The sequence below is a fragment of the Phocoena phocoena genome, chromosome 1 (assembly GCF_963924675.1).
Source record: "Phocoena phocoena chromosome 1, mPhoPho1.1, whole genome shotgun sequence".
Lineage (NCBI taxonomy): Eukaryota > Metazoa > Chordata > Mammalia > Artiodactyla > Phocoenidae > Phocoena > Phocoena phocoena.
This window is the reverse complement of record NC_089219.1, coordinates 182,248,167-182,268,231: the sequence shown is the minus strand read 5'-3', so window position 1 is coordinate 182,268,231 and position 20,065 is coordinate 182,248,167. Positions and strand designations below refer to the sequence as shown.

Here is a 20,065-nt window from a genome sequence, read left to right as displayed (position 1 = left end):
GCTATGATTCTAGAATGTCACTTTTAAAACTACTGCACTGAAATTAATTGACCAATTGCTAGTTGACCTATGCAATTAGGGAATTCTGGGTTGATGGATATATTTCATTAATGCACACCTTACTTATTTTCATTAGGAAATGATATTATTTGCTATCATCTAGATAAGACTAATAGAATTATATGATTTGTTTAAGTAGACATATTAGTTTAAATAAGAAAAATAAACTAAATATTTTCTTTCTTTAAGGATAAAAATTTAATAAATTCTAATTTACTGTCATTTGTGCATATATTGAGATAATTTGACTAAGCTTTCAAACAAATATGACAAGTCAAATAGTTAATCTGATAGGCTATTAAATTTGATCCTTTATATTAAATTCATGGGATAAACATTACTAACAGTAAATTCCATATTACTGCTCTCTGTCATTTTTTCTTACTCAATTTCACTTGTCATCATCAACTTATACCAAATTTACATGAAGATATAGAGAAAATATTTATTAATTTAAACCTTACTTTACTACTTAGTAGTCATATTTATTGTTTTGTGTTAACCCTGCAGTATGATTTAGGCTAAAAATAGCTTTAGAACGGGCCACATGTTCCTATATCATAGGATTGAAATTCAATTGGTAAAATTTAAAGGATATAAATTTTTACAGTTTAATATAGCCCATGCCTATTTTGTATTTGTTGTAGTATCTCTTTGGTAGTTAAATTACATTCAGTGTCTCCAAACTATTAATATATTTAGGTGAGTAAACATGCTATTTGAAGCATTTTTAATCTTTCTTTTTGAATGGTTTAGACAGACTTTCTCATAAGGCAAAACTGTTTATATTCTTTTATGATGTAGAATTTTCCTTTTTTCTTTTCCTAAGGATAATGAATTAAGATAATTTTCTGTCCATATCTAAGTTCATTATAACTTTGGAAGGAAAATATACTAAGATGTTTGTTTATAATTGTGTTTTTTAAACAGAGAGTGAAAAATAAATCATTGGAGGATGTGGTTATGTTGAATGTTGACACAAACACTTTAGAATCACCATTTAATGACTTGAGCAGCCTACCGAGTGACGTGGTAAGTCTGGAGGATATTTTGTGGTGAACAAACATATATATGTTTTCTCCTGGACCCTTGAATCACCAAGCGTTACTTTCCCATTTTTCTGTCTGAAATACAAGGGCTGAATATGAGCATGTGGTGTGAGAGGAGTCAAAGCAGAGTCTGTCTTTCGTATTTTTACCTTTTGGCAGTTGAGGAGATGTCAGATGCAATATCATATTCCTTATTGTAAAAGCAGGATCGTAATTAAAAAGCTAGATGCATTCATTAGGCAGAGTTTCTTTAAACATAAGTCTCTTCATCTCATCTTAATCATTATATTACAAAGTAGACATTTCTGTCTGCCTAGTGGCATGTCTTGCAAAAGAATGAGAGAGTTTTTGAAGGCAAGAAGAAGAAGGGGGCCAATTATCGGCTTTTGCTTCCCTGCCACCTGCCAGCGCTTTTCCTTTTAATTAATGATCTGATGGCACTGGTCAATATAATAAGAAATGCTTGTACAGTTGGGGTCAGAAAATTCTGGCTTTGATCTCCCTCAACTTTCTGAAACATTTATTTGTTTTCTCTAAATTATTTCAGTTTTATTTTAATCCTTTCTATCCTGCTGAGGGCTGCAAGAATGAAAACCTACACTGTTTGTCATTTGCTCTGGCAGAGCAAAGACTGCTTACTTAGAATTCTATTTGTAAATTAAACTGCAAACCCAGTTTGTCATAAAAGACATCTGATCCTTTTGAAATGACGAAAACTGTCTTTTGTCTGTAAAGGCTGATAAATTAAGTGCCGGCTCTCTTCTGGTCTTTGATCTTGCAGAGGTTTGTGTGTGTGTGCATGTGTGGGTCTGCAGCTTATAATAGGATGTATTCTGTACTTTGTGTTAAATAGTCTCCAAAGTCAATTTTCTGGCCTTCGTATTCCTCAGAACAGGGTAAAAATGCAGATTGTACTGTTTCTGTATATATTCTAATGGCTATTTTAAAATATCTTTATAACATAGTTCTAAGTTAAAATAACTCCCCTTCAAAAAAAACCCATTGTTTATTCAGCTATATTAAAATTAGGGAATAAAAAACCTTTAAAATATATTTTTTTTCTGTAATACTGCAAGTACTTTGACACCACTGTTAGGGAGCTTGAAAATAAAAAAGAATAAAAAAAATCTCAAACTCAGAAAATACAGTAATACTAGCCTTGATTGCTTTTATGGCTAGTGATAGGGAAAATGTGACTTTAAAGTCAAAATCAGATTATTTATGCCCATAAATAACCTAAAATACTTGCTGACCTTGAAGCAAATTAAATCGAACTACTTTATCTAACTGTAGTAAAATTTATGCTACGTATGAACAAATCCAAACCCAGGCCAGTGAAGAATTATATTATCTTTTTAGCTCATTATAACTCGATTGCCTCATTATAAAAATTTTGCAGAAGCTGCTAGAAAGGATTAGAGTTGTTCATTTAGAAATCCATCAAAGTGTTCTTCACTGGATAGGGACATAATTATGAAAATAAAGTCCCGACTTTTAAGGATGTTTTCCTTATGTGCATGTAGTTCCTACCATTAATTCCCTAAGAAGAAAGGATTGTTTATTTTTTTTTTAAATGAGGAAGGATAAGAAAGAGGAAGAAAAAAGAAAAAGAAATCAGCTTTTTTGTGTTATATTAAAATTTTTATAGTCAGCTCCAGTGATAGCTGATTATTTCTTTGAGAAAAACAATCTTTAATAGTAATTTTTTGATGAGTGATTCTTTTTAAATTGGGAACCTCTACTTTCCTAGTAGAATTAGTTTGATATTGAAACATTTATTTAAATATGTGAGGAAGTTAAACAATATTCATGAAATGTAAAAGCCTAAATATATAAAATGACAAGAGGGACCATCTCATTGTTTATTTATAAGCAACAGTTAACTGAACATAACTGAAATAGTAAAAAAAATTCATAAAAAGGAACTCTGCAAGGTAATGTAGATATAACTAAATATATGCTCGGAATTAAGGAGTGCAGACTTAGACAAATTTGAAGAATGAATAAACTGAAATAGTCCTGAGGTGGAGCTAGGACTATCTACAGAAAGTATGAGATGTTTTAAAGTTAGAGTGATTTTCTAAAAATGTTTCAGGTGATTGTTTGTTTAACCCAGCTGTAATAAATTTAGCTTTTTCATCAGTTTTCCAAAGCTATCTCTTATAGTAGGAAATACAATAAAGTATCACATCATACTTGCTATAATTGTAAATGTTTTCAATGAGACGTGTTAAAAATCACAAATGATCATACTGAATTTTTCTGTGACTTGAATTAATAAAATATACCCGAAGCCTGAAAAATATTACAGTTGGTATTGTTTGATAATTTAATAAATTAACTGGTATTTAAATGGGGACATTTAAAAATCATTCACCAAAACATTAAAATTATGCTTACAGGCTAGATGGCTTTCTGTGCATGTGCACTTTATTACCGTGTCAGCTTGACCAGTGGTCTTGGCTGTTCCAAGGTCAGTGGTCACAGTTGTCCTGAATTACTAGTTCTTTTTTCCTGTGGACCCTCTGCTGTGTTGCATGCTGTAATCTTCTTAATGGCTTCATTCCAATATTCACACATAATATTTTAGATTTATTGACTGTTAGAAATACTACCATGCCAGTAGCAGTTCCGCTACTCTTAAGGTATTTAAAATTGGAAAAATAAATCAGGCCAAAGCTTTCAGGAATCCTTTGTTTTCCTTAAGGGAAGGGGAAAAAACTCTCTTCCTGTCTTCTGACAAGAACAGTTGTTTTTCGATTTCATCATTTCACTTTAGATCTGGATCATTAAAAGAAAAAACACAAATTTTATTGGGAGTGATTTTAACGATATTGATTATTACATGGAATAACTTTTAAAAGCATTAAAATATATACTTTTGTAGTTTTTGTCTACGAATACATTGTGAGTTTTATTTTTTTTAATGGCTATGCCAAGTTATAGGTACCTTCAAACATATGTAGTTTGAGTGTTTTGAAATAAAAAAGTAAATTTTAGGGCTATGTAACAGTATCGATTGCAGTTAGTGTTATTGTGGTATGTTTTTAAGTGGGGGCAGAAAGAGCCAGTTGTATTAAATATAACATTTGAAATCTCAAATGGGTTCATTTTAATTTAAGAAAATGCATTATTGGGACCTCCTCCATTGCAAATATATACACAAATATAGTTTCAATTACATAATAATGTAAAATGTTGTATTTCTAAGGTATTAGTGCTCATTTAAATTTTTATCATCATTAACATTTTAAAAAGTAATTTGGAAATTGTTACTATTTCAAAAATAAATAGGATGCCTCACTAGTGGGAAAATTAAGCTAAGTAAAGTTATAATGAGATACAGGAAATCTGTCTTTATGTGAATATTAAGTTAAAACAATTATAAACTAACTCTTATAGAAGAAAGCAGGTTAGAATTGACGTCTGAAAAAGTTACATGCGTTAGAATATTCATTACTAGGAAAACAAATTTTGACCTGTACTGCTTAACTGTTTTTAAATAATTTTAACTTATTAGACTGTAAAAAATAATATACTCTGAGACAGGTCAATATACTTATACCCCTATGTTAGATAAGAGTATAAAGCCACAGAAAGTATGCTGTTAATGGTAGGTCTAGAGCTTTAGTTCATAGAAGTTGATCCTCTGACTTACGCCCCAGGCACTAGAGCATGGTCTGTCTCATATAAACGTGATACACAGTGCAATGGGTAACTCTTAAAATTTGATATAGAAGCTTACTCTCCATTCTAATCTTGTTAAAGAAGTATCATTATGACCTATTTGATTTAAATTAGGATTGTCAACACTGTTTTAAAAACTCATTTTCATGCTATATGTAATGCTATTGGAAAACGATTGTCTATTTTCTATTATGAGACTGTGTAGAAAATACAGTATGTACGCTGAAGAGTTATTGTACCATTCACGGTAGGCCACAGTATGTTATAGGGCAGCAACATTTAGTATAAAGCATATTTAATTATTCAAACATTGAAAATACCTTATTATAAAATAGAGTCATTTAAAATACTGTGCGTCTTGGGCTTCCCTGGTGGCGCAGTGGTTGAGAGTCCGCCTGCCGATGCAGGGGACACGGGTTTGTGCCCCGGTCCGGGAAGATCCCACATGCCGCAGAGCGGCTGGGCCCGTGAGCCATGGCCTCTGAGCCTGCGCGTCCGGAGCCTGTGCTCCGCAACAGGAGAGGCCACAGCAGTGAGAGGCCCGCGTACCGCAAAAGTAAATAAATAAAAATAAAATACTGTGCGTCTTATACTGAGGCTTTCAAGTATCACACCAAGGACTAGGTTAATGGTTTTACCATTACATGAAAAGGAAAGACACAAATTGCTCCGATTAACTAAAAATCATTACAAGCCTAAAGAACTAGAGGAAAAAAAACCCAACTCTGACTTTAAATTGAAATTTTCATATATCTGTATTCAAGTGAGTTAATTAGTTTGGGAATAAGTTTGGAAAAGAATTGGCTTTTTCAGAGAATTTTTAAAATCAGCTTAAAAAATTAAAGTATGTAAACAAATTTAACTCTTACAACCATACAAATAAGTCAATAAATATATTTAATTCATTAGATATTTCCTCTAATCTAACATGAAGGTTTAATATGTTAAATTGTCATAATATATGTTATAAAGAGAAAAAAAAAAAGGCCCCAGAGAATATTTTATTAGTTCCAGGTTTGCCACAGCCATGCTGTAATCCTTATCTTGTTTAGCAGTGAATGAAGTCCCCAGCAAACTGGTAGAGTGTCCAGGTTACAACTATGTTACAATTTCACTCTGGTTCTGGAGTAATTGAGAGGACATTTTTTTGTTTAATAGAGTAGTCTCCAGGAGACAAATCCCGCTTTCAGTTTGCCCCTGAGAGTAGTGTTTGTAAGGGTATTTTCATCTGACTTTCATAGTAATGAAAGGGAGAAACCTGGAAGCCGGTTTAATATCTATCTTTGTGGCTCTGCGTGCAACTGTGTGTTTCCTGTCTCTGGAGAAGGAGAGTCGGTTGTGATGGCAGTCACCGTGCTCCTGTACTCGACTTTGGCTGTCACGGGGATTCACCCTTCTTCTAAATCGTTACTTTCAGAGATGAGATTGTTTACGAAAAGGCTTTTTGTTTGTAAGTAAACTATGAACAGATCCTGCTGTTTTTTCCTACGGTTTTCTTGGTGTGTATTTTTTAATATAAACTTTAAATACCAAAGCATAACAAAACAAAAATTAAAAACTCAAAATCTTAATTAATTGGGCCTCAACATTTAAAAGGTCTTTGTTGTTTTTCTCTTGGCTGCGTGAGAGAATCTGTGCCTCCCTCTGCAGGACCCAGCCCTGCGCGGTTCCTCCCTGCATGTCTCTGTACGTTTGCCATTTTAAAGTTGATTTAGAGTTTGCTACTTCTAGTGATTTTCAGTGCTCATGAATTTCCTTGGCTTTCTCCTGGCCTTTCATTTCCATCTAAATTAGCCAGCTTTTCTCCTAATGTCTTATTTTAAATTTATTTTTGGCTGCGTTGGGTCTTCGTTGCTGCACGCGGGCTTTCTGTACTTGCGGCGAGCGGGGGCTGCTCTTCATTGCGGTGCACGAGCTTCTCATTGTGGTGGCTTCTCGTTGCGGAGCATGGGCTCTAGAGCACAGGCTCGGTGGTTGTGGCGCACTGGCTTAGTTTCTCCGCGGCATGTGGGATCTTCCTGGACCAGGGCTCGAACCCATGTCCCCTGCATTGGCAGGCGGATTCTTAACCACTACGTCACCAGGGAAACCCCTCTCCTGATGTCTTTTTTCCTCCAGTATCATCTTAATAATGTGCTTCTCTGTCTTCTTACGGCCAGTATGTGTGTATGTATGTATATATATGTTTTGGCTTTAAAATAATTTAAAAATTTGTTCCTTGTTTTTTAAGTTCTTCTCCATATTTGAGAGACTTTTTGTGTGCGTGATGTTGTGAGCACTGTCATCATAGTGGTTTCCAAATCTTGCCGATATGATGACTTGGTGGACTTCTCAATGAATTTTGTTCCCGGGCACCATCACAGATATTCTGATTCAGTTAGCTAGAGAAGTTAGTGTAGCAGCATGCCTGGGACAGCTTAATTTGTTCATTCGTTCAGCAGATACTGATTGAGCACCTACTGTATGCCTGTATTGTGCTGGGAGCGGAGTGGACAGGAAGACGTAGAAGCTGTGGTCCTGGAACTCACATTCCATTATTAGCTGAACCCAACCACAGGGCCACACCAGGTCGTGGTGATCCTGGGAAATAGCTGGGTTTGCCCAGCTGGGTTAACCAAGCACCATTCAAAACTTAAGATTTCTGTTACCAAAGAGAGGGAGAGTGTCTGTTGGTAGGCTGACAGCTGTCTCTGCCAGAAGCGAGCCCAAATGAAAATAATGGTAGCCAAGCTGAGAGGCCACTCTTACCCGCCTCCAAACTGAGATCTGCCTTTTGAGGTTCAGCTCAACATGTCAAAACACCTGAGTGCAGACCTGGCCTGAGCAATGAGTATGAGTAAGGTGGAAGGTTGAGGAATAGCATATACAAAGGCTCTGCTGTTGGCAGATTCAGGGAATGGAAGGAAGTCCTGTATAGCTGCGCTTAGAGGAACAAAAGAAGAGATTACACAGATGAGGTGGTAGAGACAGGTAGGAGTGAGAGCGTCATCTACAACTGTTTTCCCTTCAGAGGCATCTTAAAATGAGTGGAAGGTCTGTGCTTCTTGTTCAGGACCTCCAGACTTTACTGGGAATTCACTGGAGATTTGTAGCAGAGGAATAATAGTGAGATCCACTTTGACTTCTAAAAATATCATCTTGGGTTCTAGGTCCTGAAGATCACTGGGGTAACGAAGCAGAAATGAAGCAGTTCAGAGACCATTTGCAGTGGTCTAGGTGAGAGATGGGAGGCGCTTGAACTGGATAGTGGCAGGGAGTTGGAGAAAAGCGGACAGATTTGAAATCTACATCAGAGGTCGAACAGCTGGGGCTCAGTGATTACTGCTTATGGAAGATGAGAAAGGGTGCAGCGTTGAGAGGACCTGCAAGGCACCTGGATGCACGGAAGTGACACTGACATTGGACTTGAGGTAGAGTAAGAGCAGTTTGGGTTGTGATCATTTTAAGATGCCTCTGAAGGGAAAATAGTTGTAGATGACATCGTATTTTAGGCTTCGAAAGGTAATTTAAGCATTCAGAGAAACAATGTCATGATACCCTCTGGGAGTGTATCATATGTTTTTCATTTAATAAATGTTAAAGGTTACTGTTTTAATCCTTAGATAGAAGCATGTCAGAAAATTATATTAAGAAGGAAGCATTAATTTTATTGCTTACAAAACTGAACATTAGAAGGATTAAAGAAGTGTAGGGATTTAATATCTGATTCATACAATGACCATAACATGTTTCACGGAAGAATAAAAGACTTTAACCTTGTAACTTTTTCCTAAAGCAAAGAATTATTTGAAGCATTAACTTTTCTGAATGTCCGTAGTTTCTAGAGCACAGCTTAGTTAGGAAAAAGGATACTTAAAGACATCACAGAGATGTTTCCGGTCATGTGGGTTTTACCCTAATGTTATTCCTGAACATTTAGTTTTACCTTCTGTTCTTTACCCTTATGTTTCTCTTTGTGATCCTAAAAAGTAAAATTAAAATTTATGGGTTACAGCGATTGATTTATTTTTCCTGAGAAGACACATCTAAAAGTCAAGAGAAAATTTCTGTCACTTCTCTGAAAAACTCAGCTCTTTTATGTCACCTCCCTTCCTAACCCCCGGTTGGCATAATTGCTTCATTACTCAGCCCATGTGCACGTGGCTTGCACTCTTCTATTTATACCTGTTTGCTGTGTTTACTCATGTAATTCCCTTCTTTTATCCATGGTCACTTAGTGCTAAGAGGGTAAAAGTGGAGAATTGGTGGTAATATTATTCATGTTGCAGTGAACTCCCACTGGGCTCAAACCCAGGTTATAATTCCTCCTGTGATGGCTGCTTCAGAAGCCTGGATTCTCGTTGTATGAAAGGAATTTGAACATTTGATAAGAGCAGTGAAATGACGTTTATTCTGATGTTTTTTTCACTTTCTTTTTTTTCAGGGGAGGTCTAGTATGATACCTAATTAGACTTCAAAAATAATTTATATACAGACTAAAAAATGTCATAATAAAATAAAATGTCAGTTTTCAAGTCATCTTTAGCCATCGGAGATTTAAGCTTACTTCGTTAAGAATAAAAAGAGAAAACAATTGATACTTTTTCAAGATCCCATGATAGGATTTTGTCATAATAGCCATGTGACCAAGGTTCCATGAATATAACTGAATTTCTGAATTCAGTTATATGTGAGTATAAACTTTAGGATCTCATGGAAAGATGTACATTTATTTCATAACTAAACTTAGAAGTTTGGAAATTAAAGCAGAAAATGCTATTTCCCAGACCAAGTATTTTAAATAAGTGCAGAAGGTATATCACCTTATTTATAAATAAAAACTGCTAAAAGCTATTTAGCTCTGCAAAGCGTAGTGGTAACTGGTGATAATTTACTCCAGTGGTCTAAAGGACAGGAAAATAGCAAGGCTGACACAATCATTTTATGTTAGAGTAATATCCTAATAGCTGAAGCTGACTATTAAAAAACGCTTTCATTTTTACAGGCTGTTTTTGAGCGCTCATTGGTGCACACAGAAACGCTTAACTCAGCTGCCCTTCTGGTCTCTGAAAAACAGGAACCACCTCAGACCTACTGGCAGTCGAAGTCCACCTAGAGTAGGTCAAGGAAGAACTCCTTATATGCTGTTTGTAAAGGTTGAAATAATGTAGAAATAGGCAAAGGAAAAACTTAACCATATTTCTTGCTAGTCTCACATGTCTGTTTGAAATTATATAGTATGCTCATATAGAATAGCACCGTCCAATAGAAATATAATATGAGCCACATATGTAATTAAAATGTTTCTGGTAATCATGTTAAAAAGTAAAAAGGAATAGGTGAAATTAATTTTAATAATGTATTTTATTTAATCCAGTATATTCAAAATACTGTTTCATCATGTAATCAATAAAATTATTAATGAGGTATTTTGCTCTTTTTAAGTCTTCAAAATCCAGTGTATTTTTTTTTTTTTTTACACTAATAGCAAATGCTAATTTGGGCTACTCACATTTCAAGTGCTTGTGCGTCTAGTGGCTACCGTTTCGGACAGTTCTAGAACAGGTATTTTCTTCTTTCCTATTTTGTATAGAGCTCTTGAGGAAGTTCAGGAGCTCTTACTGACTAATTTTGGAAGTGAAGGCTACCTCCTTATGATTTGGTTAGGAAGGGCCTGAGGCAGCGTGATGAATACCCTGGATGACTTACGCAGCGATGGAGCAATCAAGGACTTGGGGTAATAAAGGGTGAGGGATGGTTTGACTTGCCTCCAGCCTCTGGGAGCATATGTGTCATGCTTGTCCTAAGGATTCTTAATTTGCGGAGAACTGAATTGTCGCTTCCAGATTTTATAGAAAAATACATCTTGAGGAATTTTCTTTTACAAAGATACAAGGCATGACATTTTAAAATGTTTTTTGTTTCCTAAAGTAAAATTTAAAATAACCCAGTCATTTTCTTTTTATAATACTTTGGAAGACTAGAATCTTATTCTTTCCATCATCAGCCTTTTTAGGGGGCAATAATGAAATACATGTATTGATTTTCATCCCCACTGGTTTTTTTTCAAAGGCATTTGAAACCTAAAAAAATAACATTATTACAGACTTAAGAATAAAGGACGTTAAGTCAGAGGTTTGTTTTTGCATCCTTCAGCTGTATTTATTTTTGAATATGTGGGTTACCTAAAAATATGCATTAATTGAGGTTAGATTTTAATAATAAAAACTTCTTCTTAAATGAATCCTAATTTATGCACTTTGTGGGCTAAATGAATTAGGGTCTAAACTTTTATATGAATCTATGGAGCTTGGGTATAAATTGAAAAGATCACAGCTATGGGGAAAGACCTATACTGCAAAGGCCTTTCTGCATAGATTATGAACATCATAACTCAGTAATTTTTTCAAAACTGTGGTTATAATTGGACCCAATGGGGGTCTCTGTCTTTGATCAGATCACAGTAACTGTGACTTTACACTGGAAAATGTCACTACTGTGAAGGTTTATCACCTGTAGAGCTGGTCCTTCCTCTGATGCTGTGTTCCTTTCTCATTAGCATTATTCAAAGTTTAGTTGTTAATTAGGTTGACACTTCAATTACAATCATCATCCACAAGAGTAGTCAGGGCTGCTTGTATAAAGAAATAAAAATATTCCTCCTTGCATATATATGTAAAGGAGGAATGACATTGTTTTGTTATCTGGTAGTATCGTAAGGGTAAGAACATACTCTGATAAGGGAACAATCCAACCAGAATTTGTCCCATCAGTTTTTTCTTAAGAAAACAGAATTTCTACGTGACTTCACGTTCCCATGTAGAGCATTGACAAGTAATGTATATGAGCATCAATGGTATTTTTTAAGTGTGCAGAGTGTAGTTTTTATTATCTGTGAAAGGAATTGGTCAAGTGAATTGGATGCATAGGAACAGATCAAATCACCTCCCCTTTAAAAACTAAGAGTGAGCATCAGAAGGTTGATTACTCTTAGAAAATACTCATCTAAGTAAGGGCTGTTCATAAATAGCATGCATTCTTTAAAATACACACAACCTGAAATTAAAGGATGCAACTGTATGAAAAATTATAACAAATGCAGGTGCCTTTTAAAATTTCACAGATTCCTAGATAATATATTTTTCTTTGATCTTAAAACATTATTAATGTGATTACTGGTTCATAAGGCAATAACGTTGACCTCGAATCCTGCATGTGGTGGTGGAGAAAACTGGACAGAACTGGGTTGAAATCTCAGTTTTGCCACTTAGTAGCCAGATATTGAGGGCAAGTCGATTCACATGTTTGAGCCCCTGTTTCTTCATAAATGGTAACGTGAGTACCTTTCATAGAAGACTCTGAAGATCAGATGGGACAGTGTCTAACGAGCACAACACAATTCCCCACTTGTGGTAGGTTCTCAGTAACCTTAACTTCCCTCCCCTCTTTTTATCTAATAATGGTGAAAACTATTCGACAAATGACTGGAAAATTATTTATATATACAAATGAAGCTTCCAAAAATAAAGTTAACTAGCAAGCAGTCGAACACTACCCAACCGGCTTCATCTCCAAACAAGTAGACACATGTTGTAATTGCTAAAAATCTGCAGAAAAGTGGCTCACAAGCAGTTTACTGTAAAATAATTAAAGCTTATTTATGTCAAGAGGCCTTGGGAAAAAAAGAGAGCACAGACCAATTTGCATTAGCTCATTACTGTGGGCCCCTGCTTTCCTTTCAATTAACAGACCAGCAGGTGCTCCCTGACTTAGAAGATAAGCCGTCAGGCAGAGGATGAGGCTCCGGCTGACCTGCACACGCTGCGGTCCGCCTGCCCGTTGGGCTCGTGCCTCGCTGTACCACTTTCTGAGGTGTGAATTTAACGGTTCCTCTCTGTCATGCAGGTCTCGGCCCTGAAAAATAAACTGAAGAAGCAGTCTACAGCTACGGGGGACGGAGTGGCTAGGGCCTTCCTGAGGGCGCAGGCTGCTTTGTTTGGATCCTACAGAGATGCACTGAGATACAAACCTGTAAGCGTTTTATTTCATCACTGTTTTAATGTGCTCTTGTGAAAAAGAAACATTTTAATATCCCACCCGAAAAAGTATCGTAAAGGTTTTTGAAAATACAAAATAGTATGCTTTAAAACATGATGTTCCACCTCCAGTTTCTTGACTTTATGGTTTTAGTTCTTTCAGTAAATAGCCCTGAGTTAATATTTCCCACATTCTCTTGCATAGCACCTTGTTTATTGTTCTAAAATTGGAATTCTTACTCGTAACTAATGAATGAGTTGTGTTACTACGTCTTAGAGTAACGACCCAATCTTGTTAGAATTACTAAGAAATCAACCGGACGGTTGGGTTTATTAGATCAGAGTTTAGAAATGACAAGTATAATGTGAACGTTTAAAAATATTAGAACTTGAACATTTTGCAACATTTGGAAATTTATTGTCTTCCTAATTCATAACACTTTTCTAAGTGGGCTTATCTATTTAGCATATCCTAGCTCACTTTGCCATTTCTTTCTTGTTTTAATAACCCCCAAATGATTATTATATAGAATTGTAACCCAAGTTGTTAGATGGTCCAAAAAGGTATAAATTAAAATATGTCTTTTTCTCTCGGAATTATTGGTTAAGCGTGTTAGTCTGATTTTACAAAAATGATTACACTGCCCTTTCATGACCAGGTGAATAAATGGATTAAAAGTATTGAGTTAGTAATAAGTAATAAGACCTGTCATCCAGTGGATATTTCACCATTGTTAAGGCTGTGTAACCTCGACCCATTTCTTTAGTCTCACTCGACTTCCATCTTATTTGTAAAGTGAGAATTCTTATACCTTCTCTGTCTACCTTTCAGGGTTGGTGTGTAAATCCTGTCATAAACCGTGAAGCACTAAACAAATGTGAACAGGTTATATGCTTTCCGAGCTGACTTCTAAATCAGTAGTTCCCACCCAGTGGCTCTTGTACCTCTGAGGAGTTATTGAGTTAGGCAGATCAGCTACTGTCTCTGGAAAAGTGCATGTGGTCTAATTTGCATGCTAATCTTTTTGAAATACATGTGTATTTTTTAAAACACTATATAGAACTCATAGTACCATACAGAGTATACGTATCTCACACGGGGGAGCCTTCAAAAATTATTGACAGTGATAGGGTCTCATTCTTTACAAGACTGGAAACCAGTCATCCACACTACAGTAGAGCATAGTCGTTAAAATTAGTAAACATCAATTGAAACAGAAAAATGGGTTTGAAAGACAAAATTAGTGGTTGATTTTAGATATCAAATTCTTTGAAAGAGACTGCTTTCAAGTTTTACAGTACAGGAGGAAAGTTAAAAGTATCACTTTGCTTGAATTTTGCTGCATTTAAATACTTAATCTATAAGCTACATTTTTCTTTTCAAATTTGTAAAAGACTTCAGATTTGAGGAAAGCAGATTGAAGAGAAAATTTTCTTAAATGATTTAAATTATCAGTGTTGTTAGGTGACGGTTAAAATTATTAAAATATTCCGTCTTGAACATTAGTTACTTACTATAGTTTTTGTAGCTTGATTTTCTACCTCTTTGAGCTTGATTGAGCAGATAGTAGGGTTACAGGATTTCAATGACTGACTTTTTTTTTAAACATCGTGAAAGCCAGATTCTCAGCATTTGTGGGAAAATAATTTTGTCAGAGAACGTCTTTCCTGTTTATTGATCACAGCTTATAAATTTATTTGTTAACTTATCTACATTTTTCCTTTTTATGTTTGATGTTTTCTCCTTTCCTTTCTACTGCTGGTTCTTTCTGAGAGTTGGCGGATGGTATTTTCATTCTGTATGCCTTCACATTTCTTTTGACTCAGTCTTTGAATGAAAACTCACTTTTTAAAGTATACTGAATGTATTTGGACATTTTTTTCCTATATATTTTCAAAATAAATAGTTTTTAAGGAAAATTATTTATTGTATATAAAATATTTGTTGCTTTAGGTATTATCTTTACAAATAACCGTGGACTCTTTTTTTGGACATTTATATAGCAGGCATATATCTTTGATATATTTTCTGATTGATGTAAAAAAAACAAAACAAAAGAGCCAAGTTTAGAAGTTACAGTTATTTCATGGTTTTGTCTCTTTTCATCATAAATGTATTTTAGCGGTATCCTCCAGCTACTGGAGTACAATTGGAAAGGAAAATATTACAAAATAGCTTTTAATGGACATGAATTCTTTAATTAGGTATTACTTTTTGAAATTTCATGATTGTTTATACACACACAAAAATTGAACCAGTATTTCCCTTACGTTTGACAAAATTGAACCTGTTGATTGGTCTGTGACAGACCAGAGTCTCAGGGCCCTGCCTTCACCTGGTGTTCAGGGCCCTCGTGATGGGCAGGTGGTCTGTGTCTTCCTTTATTTTTTTTCTAAACTTTGACCTCAACTCAGAGAATTCTGCCTGAGGCTGTCAATGCCCCAAGCTTCTCAGGCTTCCAAACCCTTTTTTACAATGTTCTTTCTTCCTGGCAGTGCTTTTATCTTTCTAGCTTTTAATGGCCATCTAGTTCTTTCCTGATCCTTGAAGCAGTAGTTTATAGTGACACTTTCTTTCTGTGAATTGATTATATTTACTTTCCTTAACACATTTCTTTTCCCTCTTTCTTTTTTTTTTTTTTTAAAACATCTACCACCTCTGTGCAAAGTTTGAGGGTCCTTAGAGTTTGGTGTGCTGCCTGACAATTTGCAAGGGTCTTGAAAATCTGCTCGTTGTTTTTTTTTTTTTTGCGGTACGCAGGCCTCTCACTGTCGTGGCCTCTCCCGTTGAGGAGCACAGGCTCCGGACGCGCAGGCTCAGCGGCCATGGCTCACGGGCCCAGCCGCTCCGCGGCACGTGGGATCTTCCTGGACCGGGGCACGAACCCGTGTCCCCTGCATCAGCAGGCGGACTCTCAACCACTGCACCACCAGGGAAGCCCTCTTTTCCCTTTTTAATTTATTATTTATTGTATAATAAATAATAATAAATAAATTATTATTTATTATAATAAAAATAAATTTAAATAAATTATTTTTTATTTATAAATAAAATATTTATTTATAAATAAATATTTTATTTATAAAATAAATAAATAAAAATAATAATAAATAAATATATTATTTATTGTAGTTCTTATATTATTATTTTCCCAGACATTAATAATTTATTAATTGCTATTAAAATAATAACTGTTGAGTGGATACCAGGCATTGATGGGCCCTTTGAATTAACTCTTTCATTTAATCTTTACAAGCCTCAAAATATTACCCTTTTCATTTTAAAGATAAGAAAAGTGATGCTCATAGAGTTTAAAAACCTCCACTAAGGTTCCCCAGCTGGTGACGAGTGGGGCTGCATCTGGATCTGTCCTTCCCACGGTCCCAGTCCTGCTTCAACGTGGAGTGTTTCGTTCCATTAGGCCTCCTTCTTCATATCATCTACTCCCTGAGATAAATTTTCTGAACTTACATTTCTTCTCAATGAAAATATGTGGAAGACACTCGGTATACATTTACGTAAAGACTGAACAAACAATACACAATCTTAAGAATTTTCTCGAAAGGTGCAGATGGTATAGGCGTCTCATAGAATCCATGTAAGTTTGTGAAGTAATTTGTTACTCATGTCATATATTTCCATGCATGGCTTTGTCCACCTGGGGTGACTGTTGCCACTCAAACCGCTGCTTCCTCTTCCCCCTGCACCCTCTGCAGTGGCACTGGGGAACCAGTTGGTTGTGGGTTGTGAGGGAAAGCCCTCAGGATGATCTGAGTATTCATTTTCAAATGCACATGCCAAATACTGCCAAAGAGTAACTTATTTTATAAATTAAGCACTTAGAATGTCTCAGTGACAACGCTTAATATGTTCTCACTTTTCTCCTAGTGCCTAATTTACACTCTCTGAATGACACACTGGCATGATTGACAAATAAGTGGTACCTGCTCTTCATTACAGAGAAAATTATAAAACTCCTTAAATTTTTGGAAAGTGATTTCAATAAAATAATGGATGTTTTGTCGGTTTTGGATTTTAGCCAGCAGCAAGTTAGCTCCTTTTTAAGAATTCAAAAACAGGAGATCAAGCTAATGTGCTAAATACATGGAAGAAAAGTGCTAAGGGCACAGAGTCTAAAACAGAGCTTGAATCTTCGTTCTGTGGCTAACTAGCTGTATGACTTTGGGCAGATAACCTCTTAGTGCTTTAGTTTCCTCATGTGTTTAAAAAAAAAAAAACAGTAATACTTCTTGGGTTGTTCAGAGGATAAAATGAGTTCATATATGTAAATTACTGGAGCAGTGCCTGGTATATATAGTTAATGCTCTGTACATTAAGCTGTGATCATTAAAAATGACATTTTAGAAGTAGTAAATTCGGTAAGGAAAATTCCCTTAACGTAACTAAAATAAAGTACCCTCTGCTGATCCCCCCAAAAGAAAAACATTGCCGTCAACATGAGAATACTTTTAAATGATTGCACTAAATAACGAATAAAGGGTCATCATTTGTACCTCTGTATCGTTTGTATCACAAGCTATTAAAAAATAAAAGTCAAATTTTTGACCAACAGCTAATGCTAAAGAAATGTTTGCCTGAGTTAAAATATTGCTTAGTATATTCAAAAGCATATACTTTATTACCCTAAGAGCATGGAGATAATGCTGAAGTCTGTTCCTTTGAATATTTAGGATGATATCATTAGTTTCAAACACTCAAGCTTTTCTGGGCTGCCGTGAGCCTTGCTAATGGATAAAAAGGAAATTCTTTTTAAAATAAAGATTAGCTAGTAATCTGGGCTCCTGTTTGACTAGTAGCAAGAGCTGTCCTTCAGACATTTTTTTGGATTATGTTCCTTTAAAACATTATCAGCGAGTTATATTTTGTGATTAAGTTCAAGCAATTTAAGTACAGGATTGACATCCATAATTTAGGTGGCCAATCACTAAATCTTTGCCTTAAAGCTTCCATTTAACACATTTGTAACTGCTAACTTGTTAGAGACTTCAAAATCTGAGTTGGACAGTTTATGTACTCACCCCTCGCAGTGGTGTGGTTCCCAAAGCATGTGAGGTACCCACTCATCTTATTACCCAAACTTGAGTACCTTTTGACCTCAAGATGGTTTCTACAAAAGAAGTATTTGGTATTTGGCTTTCAGATGGAATATGGTTGCACTCTCTTTCTGCTCTTTTTTTTTTTTTTAAACTAGTAGAGAGGGAATTTTGCTTAATTTTTTAGCAAAGATGTAAAAATATTGCCCAACTAGTATGGGGCAGGGAGAACTGGGGACTTGGCTAGTAAGGGTTCCATCTGTATATCACTGGTAATATGTGTCATGAGAATAGAGGATATTTGTCCTTAAATTGTGGGGAAGAGAAATGTATTTTATCATGGTATGTATAAAATTAATACATAAATATATTGATCTTTTAAAGTGCTCTTGTTTATCCAAAGTGCTAGAAGCAGCTGTCCCTAAAAACAAAATCAATTTCTTTTCCCATCTTAACTTGCTGAATCACAGGCCAGTGGAACATTGAGAGCTATGTTTTCTCAAGACAGATCTAATAACTTAGGGTACACTCCTGTAATAATATGTACATAAGAGAAGTTTTTGTTAATGACTAAAGTTTATGACGTGAACATGCGACTTTTCACGAACAATTCTCAGCAATTAAAGAAGCATTGTTTTCATGATCACTAAACTGAGAGTAGATATGCCATAATAATAGCATTGGGACACTTGGAAGACAGATGCTCCATAACCTGAAAAATCTCTATTACTGTTTTCTGTGAGAACCTAACTATATTTTAATATTACCACGAGACAACTGGTAGCCAAATCTTTCAGAGAATTTAAACATGTAAATATACCGTCATTATGCAGACATTTTTGCTTAGTTTGTTTATACTCCTTATGAAACAGTGACATTACATATTACGTCCAAGTGTGCTAAGGGACTGAATAAGTACTATGTGATGCTTTGGATTTTACTTCACATTTTTGTACAGTAGCATTCTTCCTGACACCTTCCTTTTTTTTTTTTTTTTTCAGTATGAACTTTTGCTAAGTCATACACATTCTTAAAGCATAAAGATCTAGTCTATGTTTTAAGTATTTTCTTGCTCTTGCAAAGTTTCCCACTCTGGAGAATAGTCTAGAACTTTAAACACATCTCTTCTTAAAAACAAACTAAACAAAAGTGTTATATTAATTCAATAACAATAACTTCCCTGAAGCTGAACATAGTATTAGGGTAGGAGAAACAGCTCCATTTCATCCATATCTTACCTGTGCCTTAATTATCCTATAAAAGTAATTCAGATAGTAACTAGTGGGTATTTATTGAAGACGCAAGGTACTGTGTTGGGTGCTACAGGGAACGCGAAGATGTACATTTAATACAGCGCAGAAAAGGAGTGCTAAAATAAAGATACAAATGTCTCTGGCTATCCGGAGGATGGAGAATGTACTTCTAGAGGTGAATCCCGTGGTCCGTATGGGCCAGATTGAGGCCAGTGGAGGGCAGTTCTGAGTACTTTAAATGCCGTCAGGTAGGAGTGACTTGCACTTCCTGGCACCCTGCAGGGGGGGCACCCTTTTTCTTCCCAATCATTAGTCATTATACAGGTGACTGAGAGTGACATTGTTCTGTGGATAATCACGACTCTGCTCTGCTTTTTATGTTTTAAAAGGTAAATCAGTGTGAGCTTTGGTGTTTTTACTATTGTCAATTGGTCCTCATCGTAGAGTGCCGGTGTGTTGATTCATCCTTAGAATGTGTTTGTGGACTGACATACTTACATGTGATGGTGAGCAGCGTGCCGGTGGTTCCTTTCTGGAAAGTCTGGTTCTCTTCTCTGTAATAAGAACTTCATTCCTACTCTACGATGCATCAAATTTTTCTTATGTCCTTCCACGCTCCTTTGTTTGACATTGTAGTGCGGCGATTTTGGTTTTGATTCCTTTCTGTTGCCTCATGACTACTCCATGAGCAAAAGAGTCAGTTGCTTTACCGTCATGTCAGAATTTTACTGTGAAGATTTTTTCTTTTCCACCTTTTAATATTTCTACCTGATTATTCTGTGTCTCCACTGAACTATATATTTATTTACTTACTTTTCTGTCAATGAGCTATAGAATTTTAAGAAACTAATTAGATTATAGATGAGTATTTCTCAGTTGCATCAGTCTTTGTCCATCAGTAGGGTGATCCGCTTAACTTTAATACCTAGCTCTGTGCAGCTATTTC

General features: G+C 35.5%; 1 protein-coding gene across 1 annotated transcript in view; it reads left to right on the top strand.

Moving 5' to 3' along the window:
* DENND1B (DENN domain containing 1B) overlaps window positions 1-20,065 on the top strand; it is a 247,938-nt gene that overhangs the window by 150,544 nt on the left and 77,329 nt on the right. Inside the window, exons 12-13 of the mRNA XM_065878083.1 lie at window positions 991-1,092; window positions 12,681-12,806. Coding sequence (XP_065734155.1) covers window positions 991-1,092; window positions 12,681-12,806 — 228 coding nt within the window. The remainder of the gene's footprint in view (window positions 1-990; window positions 1,093-12,680; window positions 12,807-20,065) is intronic.